General features: G+C 36.7%; 1 protein-coding gene across 1 annotated transcript in view; it reads left to right on the forward strand.

The window, feature by feature from the left end:
- VPS29 (VPS29 retromer complex component) overlaps positions 1-5,985 on the forward strand; it is a gene marked incomplete in the record, with an annotated part of 7,380 nt that extends 1,395 nt beyond the window's left edge. The window contains 3 exon segments of the mRNA XM_072415882.1: positions 2,284-2,475; positions 3,831-4,066; positions 5,570-5,985. Coding sequence (XP_072271983.1) covers positions 2,284-2,475; positions 3,831-4,066; positions 5,570-5,687 — 546 coding nt within the window.
- Positions 5,986-12,273: the final 6,288 nt, after the last annotated feature.

Raw genomic sequence — 12,273 nt, forward strand, 5'->3', positions numbered from 1 at the left:
CTAACCAATATCCAGAAATGTATACCATTGATCTCCTTATTAACACCTGGTAATGTTCAGCTTTGATCTCTAATGATATTGCTCTCAGGTTCCATTTCTGACTTATCATTAAAGATGCAAACATTCATTATTCATACTTACGACCTTTTCATTTAAAGATGCAAGCATGTCAGTGGAGTTGGCACACCTTAAACAAGTCCACAATGTGTGTTGGGAGTCCTTCCATTCTTGGGATGAGGCTGACTGGTGGAGATCTTCCGGCATTGGTTATCTCCAATAAATTGTGTTATTATTAGTCATGTTTTGTTCCTTGGTTAGATTTATTGCTGTGGGTGTCTGGCGAGATTCACATTCTGGTGACCATGAGACACAAACAGAGCTGTTCAACTTCAGCCAGCAAGGGCCATACAGACTATATTTGTCATATAAAGTATGTTTTTATTTTTATAAATTGTACTGTACTGTCTATTTGAAAAATACCCCACTATTTTACCTTTTATAAAAAAATGGCCCATGAAGACTGTAGTTGGACAGCCCTGGTATTGGTGAATAGAAGGCTTTTACACGTTTGGTTTGGCCAGTAATAATAATTAGTTGCCTAAGAGCTCCAAATATCCTTGGAAGTGGGGAAAATTGCAGGTAGCACTACATGACTGTGAATGTGAGAGCCATATCGGACCGGCAGATATCTAGTATATCTACATTTAATACAGATTCCATACAATGGAGATTTCATTTCATAACTGACTTGTTGCCTTTCCAGGGTAAGACAAATGGCCAGGACTTTTCCTTCCCTTGCTTGTTAATAAATACACTAACTGTACCGCATATACAGTATTATATTTATTGGCCTTCATTTATCAACCTCTTTGTTCCGTAGCTATTATATCAAAGTGCTGTCCATGTATTCACAGTATTCTTCAGATCTTTTTTTCTGCTTTTAAAGAAACCTCTTGAATCAAATTCTTTCTTTAACATCCCAAATTGTTTATTTTTTTTTTGTATTCATTTTCCTAATTTGTTACCCATTTTCTTTTGCTTTCTTTTATTTAACATCGCTCATGTTTCACCCTTTCATACTCCCCTGTCTGCAATCAACTCCTCCATAAGCCTGGGCACAGAGTAAGTTTACCTCTAATCGTGCACTAACACTGCCGGGGTGTGATTGGACTCCTGGGTATCTTTTCCTCTATACTAGAAATTATATTCATTTTCCTGTCTAGCCATATCATAACATTTTATGCAAATAAACAATCAAAGATTTCCAAGGGTAAAACCTCATCTTTGTTAGAGTGAACTCATGTGTACCAAACTGGTTCATCAACTGCAGACAAACCATAGTAGGTACTTCATTGAATCTCCGTTTATTTGGGTAGATACATTGGAAATATTTTTGCATTAGATGGAAAAACTCATTGATTGCTGTTCTTTGTGTTTGTCATTTGACTAATTTGCATGCCTGGGTTAGAAAAAAAACATTAAATTTTTCTGTAGAGAATTAACATGCATTTATTTAGTGCATTGATTTCAGATCTGTGAAAACTATAAATACATTTTATTTTGGTAAGGTTTACATGTGGCTATATCAAATCATTTTTATTGATTTACTTATAAACCGTATTAAGTAAATCTTGAAATTTATAATGATAGATATAAATGATAGACAGTGTTCAACCTAGAATTTTTTTTTCTGTTTTTCTATTGTGACCCAACTTCAGTAACCACTAAAAAACAGGTGGTTTACTGAAAAGTGCCGGGTGGTACACCCAGCTGAAAGGGGCTGGGGAGAAACACTGAAAAATGAATAATTGCCACTTTTTTTTTGTTTGCACCTTGGTATTGTACAGTTCTAACATACGTATGTGGTTGTCTGTAAATAATGGCAGTCTCCGTTTTGATCTCTAGTAGTGAATGTTGTCCTTGTAGAAATATTAAAACATTAAGGGAATGCCTAGCCACTTGTTCAGATCCATCATAGGTAAAGATTGGTATTTCACAGGCACCACGCAGAAGCTAAAGCAGATAGGAGCAGGCAGGTAAGTAAAGGCATCCTCGGCATAGAATTTACTTTTTAATTACATGTCCACTTTAATCTGCATATTGACAATACATGTTCATTTTTATATTTTATTTTTCTTTGTAGAGGTTACAGTAAATTGTAATGATCATACTATTAACTCAATATGAAAGGATGCTGCTTTGTGTAAATGCTGTCTGCCATTATCCAAATATTTTGTAGTTTTTTGTGTTTAATGTCTGTTTTTTGTTTTTTAACTTCTGTAGTTGGTCTTGGTGTTAGGAGATCTACACATCCCCCATCGCTGTAATAGTTTGCCAGCAAAATTCAAAAAATTGCTTGTGCCTGGCAAGATCCAGCATATTTTATGCACTGGAAATCTCTGTACCAAGGAGAGCTATGACTACCTCAAGACACTGGCCGGGGATGTTCATATCGTCAGAGGAGACTTTGATGAGGTTTTTATGATCTCTTTTTGATACTTTTTCTTGCATATGACTGATATTTTATTGCTGTGCATAGGATGAGATTGTTGCACAGTAAAATCTTCTCTTACAGAATGCAGACATTTGCATCAGAACAACGCAGGAGCCTAATGGGGGTGGAAAATTTCCCTCCAGTTTTTGTCATTTTTGACAATCATTCCAAGTGTAACCTAAGTGAAAGAATAAAAAATTGGCAGCAGGTATGGACAGGCAATGTTCCTTCTACAATGAAATAAACTTACCTGATTGCATTTTTCATTTACACTAATCTGTTCTCACTCTCATGGGCACTGCCATCTTCCACCAGCACTTTTCTGGGTTCACAATATTCAGCCACCGTGAATGATGCACAGGGAAGGTAATTCATTCCTCTTAGCTAGTAAATATCATACAAATTTTTTTTATAATTGCATTTTTATTTAATTTTTACAATAAGAAAAAAAAAAACAACAAATATAACAGTAACAATAACAAGAAAAGGTTCAGCATACAGAGTAAGCTTAAAAAAAAATAGAGGAACAAATCCAGAAAAAAAGAGATGTAGTATTATTGTGAAGTAATTGAGCAATATAAGTAGTATCCTTGTGAAATTATTGAGCAATATACAAGTAAGCTTACATCAAGTCTTGAGCCATCAGAAAATATAAAATAACAAAGGAACATGGAGCAATAAAGGGCACAATAAACAAGGGGGGAAGGAGAATCAGTAACCTAGGTGTAGCAGAGTGAGAAGGATTTATATCTCAGTTAACTAGTGGGACCTCCCTAGGGTGAGGGACTGGTACATTGACCAAATATGCTGGTGGAGGACAGTAGGTAAGAGTCCCATGGCGCCCAGATTGTTGTAAATGTATCAATGTGATCATGTAACCGGGCCATGAGGTGTTCCATTAACTGGACATCCTTAATTTGAGCATACAGATTAGGGAGTCCTGGGGGTGAGGTTGATTTCCAATATACAAGTCATTTTGCCACTGTCAAGACATGGGAGGCAAAGTTTGGAAAAGTTTTGTATAGGCAGGCCCAGTAGGTTTGTGACCACATAAAGTTCCATTTTAACATGCTCTGAATAGTGGATCTTTTTGTTGGAATGAAAGAGGGATTAAACAGCTGTTGAGTGCAGGAGCCAGAAGAGATTTTTAAATGGTGAAGTACCCATTTACCCAAATTGTTAATTTTCTGTTCAGTTGCACTGTTTTCCACTTCCTCTAATTTGATAGCTGCCCTTCTTACTCATGATCCAATAAATGTAACTTTATTGTCTGTTTTTGTAAAAGCTGGTGTTCTCATCTAATCCGTCTTTTTTTTTTTTCTCTCTCTCTCCTTAGAACTTAAACTACCCAGAACAAAAAGTGGTGACTGTTGGGCAGTTCAAAATTGGCTTAATCCATGGCCACCAGGTTATTCCCTGGGGTGACATGGCTAGCCTGGCACTATTGCAGAGGCAGCTTGACGTAGACATAATGGTTTCCGGCCATACACATAAATTTGAAGCATTTGAGCATGAAAACAAGTTTTATATTAATCCTGGATCTGCCACGGGAGCATACAATGCCTTAGAAGGGTAAGGTATATCATGCCATCATTGGTTTAGGGGGTAACTTCAAATTTGTGTTTTCTGACTATAGACTTGTAAAAGCATTTTTAGATAATGGATAGGCTGGTTTTAGAACATTCCATAGCTTCAGCTTTTTGCAAATTGTCGTTTTGGGCACAATTTATAAAGCTTTAAAATGTAGCTCTGGAAATAAAACAAAAAAACCTGTGGGTGATCTGTGTGCAATTTCAACAAAATGTATTGGAAGTTTTTTTTATCTGATACTGTTCTGAAAAAAAAGCAATTTGTTTCACAATGTCCTTTCTGAATGGGGGAGTCTGGGAGTTCTGGTTCTCTTCCATTGTTCTAATAAGATGTTGCAGTGTCTGAATCTCTTTAGTTTTTAACAACTACAGTGTTCTCTCCAGCCCCTTTTAACTGGGTGCACCACCCGGCACTTTTCAGCAACCACCCGACTGTTTTTGTGTGGTTACTGATGAGCTGGGTCTCTTTACAGGGTCTGCCACCCGCCTATAATAATTCTGGGTTGAGCACTGCACTTAGGGAGTTTCTCACCAATGCTGAATTCCCAGGGTTGTCTAAAATTACAGATAAATCACAGAAGCAGGAAATTACATTTGAGGGCAAAACGGTGTACAGAATGTCTTGGTGTTACCATATTTTATTGGTAGAAAACAGCAGTCGCAGACTGAAATGGAAGGTCATTTTTTTAATAACAAGAAATTGCATAATTACTTGTGTAGTAACTGTATATACTATACATTTTCCTATTTTTTGAAAAGTGGCGTTCCTCTTTAAAAACAGCCCCTTGTTAGACTATATGCCACTTGAGGTGGGATTACAACTCCACATTTCATAATTCAAAAAAAAAAATCCCACTTACCTATAATTCTGTAGATCCCTCGATCCCGCAGGAGGTGTCCCTAATTCAACTGTAATCTAACTTCATTCTGGTGTGACGGAAGCGCCAGGTGCAGCCATCTTGCTCCATATTCTTCCTTATTCTGGCTATGTCACCGCATAGTCATATACTTTAGCACTGATTTAGTTTCTTAAGGAAGAGCCAGTTACTCTAGGTAAAACTAGCTGCAGTGAAGCTGGGTTCAGTATTTTAGAGTCACACATCTACAACAAGTATAAAGATCAGTATTTTGAGTATAAAACTCAAAATAAGGTTAGAAAATTAGGGAACACTAAGGGGCTTGTTTATAAAGCAGTGGATCTGACATTAACTGTAACATTTTCTGGTGTGAAATAAATTACTGCTAATAAAAACACATGGAGCTGGAAGAGAATGTATCCGTGAATGTCACATTCATTGCTATATAGACTCCTAAAGAAGTCAGGAATTTTAAATAGTTTTGTTATCGTCATAAACATAAAAGAATGTTAATTGATTGGTGTCACCTTGCTTATTGCTTTTAACCTCATTAGTTGGGAATACTTCTTTACTTATTTCTAGGTGCAAACCTATTTCTTTTTAACATGTTCTATTTTGATGTCTTTCAGCACCATCATTCCTTCCTTTGTGCTTATGGATATCCAGGCATCAACAGTAGTCACCTACGTGTACCAGTTAATTGGTGATGATGTCAAAGTAGAGAGAATCGAGTACAAGAAGTCCTGAAATAAATTGTTTGATGTTTTAATGGCCTTTACTCTTCATTCTCATTTATTATTTAATCAATCTTCACTTCTAGCAGTTTCTTAAGCTCTGTATTCCTACTTGCATTGTAACATCATTTTCACTCTTCGCTGCTGTAGTTTTTAATGTAACAGTATAGCGATGATTTATTAGTTTACATGTCATGAAAGAAGTGTGCCACATTAATTGTGTAAAAAGGAACAGATTTGTAAATATATAAACATTTATTGTTACCATCCACTGATATGCTACCATAAAAAAATACAAATTAAAATGAAAATTGGTGCTTTCTATGTCTGCAGCTATAGTAGTATGTCTTCTTTCCCAATGCAGGTTTTCTTGTGAATGAGTAACAACTAAGGGATATATACACATATATATATATATGTGTATGTGTGTGTATATATATATATATATATATATATATATTATATAAGCAAAGTCTGAAACATTCCCTGGTGGAGAATTAGGAACCGTCATTGAAACATATGGAACTGAAAGATTTTACATCTGTGGATGTTATATTTACTACTTTATAAATATACCTCTTTGTGTTTTAATTCATTATTTACATGCTATGAGCAGCATATGGTACAAGAAATCAAATAACATTTTGGCTGCTTTCATTTCTTTCTTTTTTTTTTTTACCTCCGCAATAGGAACTTTGTACTATAACACTTTTTTTATATATTGATCCATTCGTTTCATTGGAGTTCTAAACAAGCTGCTGCTGCAGGAGGTCTGGCGTAGAATATGGTCATATATTTCTAAATGTTCATTTAATGTTCTCCCCTTGGAATCGATTTATGTTCTATTTATGTCCTAAAGGAATCAACCTTTAAGGTCCTGACTAGATGGTATTTGACACCCACACGATTGGCACAGATACACCCTACACACTCTGGATATTGTTTTAGAGAATGTCAAATTCTGGAAGATTTTCTTCATATTTGATGGTCCTGTCCTCTTTTGATCACATTTTGGATGAAAATATTCATTTATTTCAAGCTTTGTTTGGAATCCTTCTGACTTCAATCTCATGGTTTGCATTGCTACATCTTAAACCTAGTACCCTTGACTAATATCAGTTAAAACATTGTAGTTTTATATTGTTCCCTGCAAAGTGTAGCGCATGCCTGAGAAAAACATCTCAACGTTGTAAAGAGGTCAAGCAACGAGTACATTTTTTTTTTATCAGTGAAAAATTATTATTTTGGTGGGTACATATCTAAACTTTCTGCATAATAAATATGATTGAAACTAATTTTCATGCTTCTTTCATGTTTTTCAAAATTTCAGAGGTTTGAGACATAGGGACTAATTTTTTAAAGCTCTCCGAAGCTGGAGAGGATGCAGTTTCATCAGAGAAGCTTGTGCTTATGGATATCTAGGCATCAACAGATTAAATAAGAGCAAGTTAACCCCGAGTTTGACTCGGGGTGGAAAAATTAGTCACACTCAGGGTAGATAAACCTATAGGAAGTAATAGAAAATTGCTACTTAGCTGATCCACCAGCGTCCTGCGTCGTCCTTCTCTGCGATGTCCGTCTTCTTTCCTTCTCTGGGTGGCTTCCTCTGCACTCAATGCAGGGAATTCAAATCTATTTGTATTGCATTCAATACAAAATAACTATTGAATGCAATACAGTGGATTTATATGTGTAAAAGCAGTACATTGTCTTTCATGAACATTTATTTTACAGTATAATATAATAGTATTAGTATATTACTTTTATTTTAAACATTTTTTTAAACATTTAATTTACTATTTTGACATGATTTTGTGTTTCAAACTTTTTCATGCTCGTACTATTATTTTATTCAGTAAAATAAACTTTCGTGAAAAGCAATGTACTGCTTTTAGACACATAAATCTGGACAGAAATGAACCACCCAGGAGGTTAAAAAAAAAGTACACAAGAATGCATTTGTCTGATTTAATTTTTTTTACATATAAACATATCTCATTGTGTTTTATCACTAATCAAGAGTCCTTTGGTTTAATCATCTAGCCAAAAATGAAACTCACTGGAGAGAAATGATTGTGTCTCCCAGTCAGTGACACATTTTCAGCCAGAAGATTACAAGCCTGCCCACCACGACAAGGTAGACTCTTTAGGGCAGGACCTACTCCAATCTACACTGCGCTACCCTACTTGATGCTAGTCATCGTTCCTCTAATGTTAGATGGGTGTTCATTAGACCTCATCTAATAACTAGGTGTGTGTGCACTTTTATGTGTGTGTGTATATATATATATGTGTGTGAGTGCATTTATATGTGTATATATGTCAAGAGTTTGGACTAAGTCGAGTCCCAAGTCATTGACACCAAGTCAAATCTCAAGTCACCAAGAATTCTTCCAGATCGATTCCCAAGTCAAGTCACTTAAATATTTACCTTTGCAGTATTCAATGAAGTCCAAACATGAGATTCCAGAAAGACAAAAGCACAATCCCAGAGAGGTGTTAAAGTTCAGCCAATCAATCAAACCGTCTGTAATGTAAAAAAAACATTGTTTGGTGTCGCCCCTTCTGTTATACCGGTCACTTTTTAGGCTTCTGAGCTTTGTGGATAGGAAATTGGGGCATGTATCCCCCACAACCTAACCATGAATGGTCTCCTACAATGCAGCTTGACAACAAAGGTAGGGGGCAAAAAGTGAGCAGCCCCCTTCCCTTTGGCAAAGACACAAAAACTAATAATTACCTTTGCAAGGTTTAGCCATGTTCTAAGATCCCATGCAGACTGATCCAGCGCTGGATGTCTCTGATGACTGGAGCTCCGCTCATCTGTGCGAGAGGGAAGGTAGTCGCTCCCATAATCTTTTCCTATCTGGATGGTTTCCCTGCCCTGCAGAAAAAGAAATGCCAATTATTAGGGTCATTAATACAGTAAATTGAAATATATGATACAACACAAACCTAATTGGGATGAGGTAATCGCTGGAAAAGGAACCAGTCAACAGATCTCACTATGACCCTAAATTTGCTAACCGATCGCGCACGATTCCGGATCGCTAATACGAATGCGCGACCGATAATCCGATTTTGCTTGATGAATTAGGGGCATTAAATCACCTAAATATTATCCTTCATGCTTCCAATCTTATGCATTCTTACCTGTCTGGCCTTCCTCCTGTGATGGCATTCGATAGATGTTGTGCCATGAACGGCCTCTCCATGTTGGCATCCTGATGATATCAGATGCTGCTATAGACGATTCGCCTAAAAAGAAAAGATCCCAGGGCTTTCCAATGAATGCTTTGTTTGTGCAGATCACTAAGGTGGCTAGATTTCTTATTACTGTACACTGTTAGCCTACTATCCCTTTGAGTTCCTCTGATCTACAAGCCCACATAGAATATGTCCTACTTATAGGACATTTATGAGCTCAGTTATATAACTGGATACACATAATGAAATTTCAGCTCTTTGGAACACATTCTTACTGTGTAGTTCTACTTTATTTGCCATTTTACTGTTAATTCTATTTACATTTTACAGGTAATCCTTCTGTGCTTGTCAGTAATGCGATGTCCTTGTAATTTCCTGGCAATGTTACAGTCCTTCCAGGCCATCTTCTGTAAATTGCAATGACCCCCACAAGGGACTACACTGCTCTAGAAACTGGTGAACCAACATTTTTATAAAATTTGTCCAATAAAATGTTACCTAAATGTTAAAACCAGAACCTTTAATAGGCTTGGGACCATTGTGAATGGGGTATGGAGGGAACACGTCTTCAGTCTTTAGTGTTCTATTTTTAAGTGTAAGCTCTTCAGGGCAGGTTTATCTCCTCCTGTGTCACTAAGCTTTTGAACACAGCAGTCTGAAAAAAGTATTACCATCTTAGGATTCTAATTACCTTTATGAAAACATAAGCTTGGTGGGCTTTTCAAAGACCTTTGTGCATTCTCATGCATACGCAGAGGGAGATCTGCATTTGGTTGTTTATACATCATCCGATCTTATTCGTGCAGAGTGAGATTGAGCGTAATTTTTAGGAAGCCGGAATAAAGTAATGGCAGTGTGGGACATACCAAGGAGCAGCAGAAAAAAAAGAAAGAAATCAAGGCATTGGGGCTGAAAGAGAGAGGATACACTTTCATCAGTGAAGGTAGGTGATCCAGCAAGCTTGGAATGGATTACTTAAAAGGCATTCACTAATTGTTAGCAAATGTTTTCAATTCTGTACCAGACACTTTTCAGGTTTGCTGAATCACCCAGCTTGACTGAAGAGAGTATATCCTCTCCAATGTGTACATTTATTGAATGCTTTTCAGCAAGAAAAGGAAAGTGAAAAAATATACAGGCTTTACACCTGTCTTTTATGGATAGAACAATAATATGCAGGTTATGTTGTATAGCAGAGGTAGGCAAACTCCGGCCTTTAGGCCGGATACAGCCTAGCAAGTATTCAAGTCCGGCCTAATGCCCCCCTAGTTATTTATTGTTGGATCCGGCCTAATTGTATTGTCGCGTTATCGTGAGTTTCCGCGATATCATCGAGTTCCTGCACAGTAACCCCGAATACTATGCCTAGAGCAGAAGCAACGCGCAGCTACCAGTCTTCGGGAGCTTGACCTCAAACGTTGTGTCTTCAACCCCGAATGGACAGATTAATTATTCTTCGTCCAAGGCGGACACAAAGCCCTTTGTTTCTTCTGGCCTAGTGTGCCTTCTTGACCTCCTGAAATGGCCTAGTAGTCCAAAAAGTTTGCCAACCCCTGTTGTATAGAAATATTACGATGAGGAACTGATAGGGCTATCCACTCTTCACTATGTACTTATTGATACATTGGGAAAAGTTTTCAGAACTCATCTTTGGCATGCAGAATCTCTGGAAATACACAAAAATACATGACAAATGCAATGGGAGAATGTTAGCAAGTCTTTGAATTTCATATATTACTGTGTCAGTATACGGCATATTTTCCCAATCATCAAGTGCAGGGAGTTGATTCTCTACAATTTGTTTGCAAATGTCCTCTTGTACCTTTTTTTTACAAAATAAGAGCAAGTACCTTACACTGTAAAAACACTTGAGTATATGTAATTTGAAATAAAAATGTAACATATTTGTTTTCTTTTTTACTTTTTGGGCATAAAACTAAAATTCTTAACAGTATCAGTATCAGCTTCCCCAGTGCCCTTTGGAGGACTATGGGACACCTCCTCCCTTAGGAATGTAGATATGAAGCTGGGGTGTTCTGTAGGTCAAGTAAGGAGAGCATCCTAGGGTGATAACAATACTCCTCCACAGATCAAGTACAGCCACTGCTTTCCTGGTAGGTAAAAGTAAGGAAAAAAACATAGCCCCCAATTTTAATGATTGTCAAGCTTTAGTGCATGACATATTTGTGCTTGTATTTTTACACATTGACAGAATTGGTTATTTACGGATTGCTAAAACCAGACCATTGGGTGTCCAGTGCTGCAGATGGAACACAAGCTGTGTTCATATATATATATATATATATATATGAAACGTGTCCAAGGATAGGATCTGTACGGAGTATAGATATTATAATCAATTCTGATGGTTCTTGAGTCAAGGGGTTTCAAAACCTAAAGAAATATTATTTTGTAGCGAATATTGCTTCTATCACTGCTATATTCACCGGTGATTCTGTTCTACTGTGGGTAACATTGTAATCTGATTATTGAACACCAATAACAATCTTTGCTATTCCTTGGCTACCTCCACAATCACACCCTAAAATGATAAGTACCTTTTTTCTAATACTTTACATATATGGGAAAGTTTGAAGTATTCTTCACATTTTTTTCTCCACACTTACCTTTAATTCCTTTATAATACAATCTCTTTTACTTCTGGGATTTTATTCTACTGAAGCTTTTGAGTGGTGGACTTTAAATAAATATTTTACAGTGTTTGATTCATTACAGGGGACCTCTGTGCTTAGTTGGTCTGTTATTCCTGAAAAACATTCAGAACCTCTTAGAGAATTTTTCAGACTTTTGCAATTACGAAACTGAATTTCATCTCTCATCTGGGACAGGGACCACTTGATTAAATTGAATACTATTACCCTATTTGAACATATTTGCCTTCGCAATCAAGCATCTTCCAAACCTATTTCAAGTATATACTCTGAAATCAATGGTTTGGCCAATCCACATGAGCATCATTATGTCTCTCAGTGAGCAAGAGATCTTTGGGCCGAAAAGTCTTTCCAGTCTTCAAGGAGTGCTGAAGGAATGTTTGTCAGCTAGTCTCTTGCTAGATACAGAAAGTAAAACATCACTGGAGTTTCTGTATTCACTTTAAAATCAGCCAAAGCCCATGTCAAAGCACACTTGCTGCAATGTTACAAGTCTTTGTATTGCATGCTAAGTACATAACAACATGCATTTTCATGTACATATACCTACAATAGAGCAGTGTAAATGTAGCCTTCAAATGCACAGATTATACCCTTAAAACTTTTCTGTGTAGAAGAAACAAAAACTTTCTAGCACATTGCAGCTGATTTTCACATTATTAAAGAACATTCTTCTTTCAAACAACAAGTTACTGAATAGCTGAAGGCATAAGATAACAA

Source organism: Pyxicephalus adspersus, chromosome 6 (assembly GCF_032062135.1).
Source record: "Pyxicephalus adspersus chromosome 6, UCB_Pads_2.0, whole genome shotgun sequence".
Classification (NCBI taxonomy): Eukaryota; Metazoa; Chordata; class Amphibia; order Anura; family Pyxicephalidae; genus Pyxicephalus; species Pyxicephalus adspersus.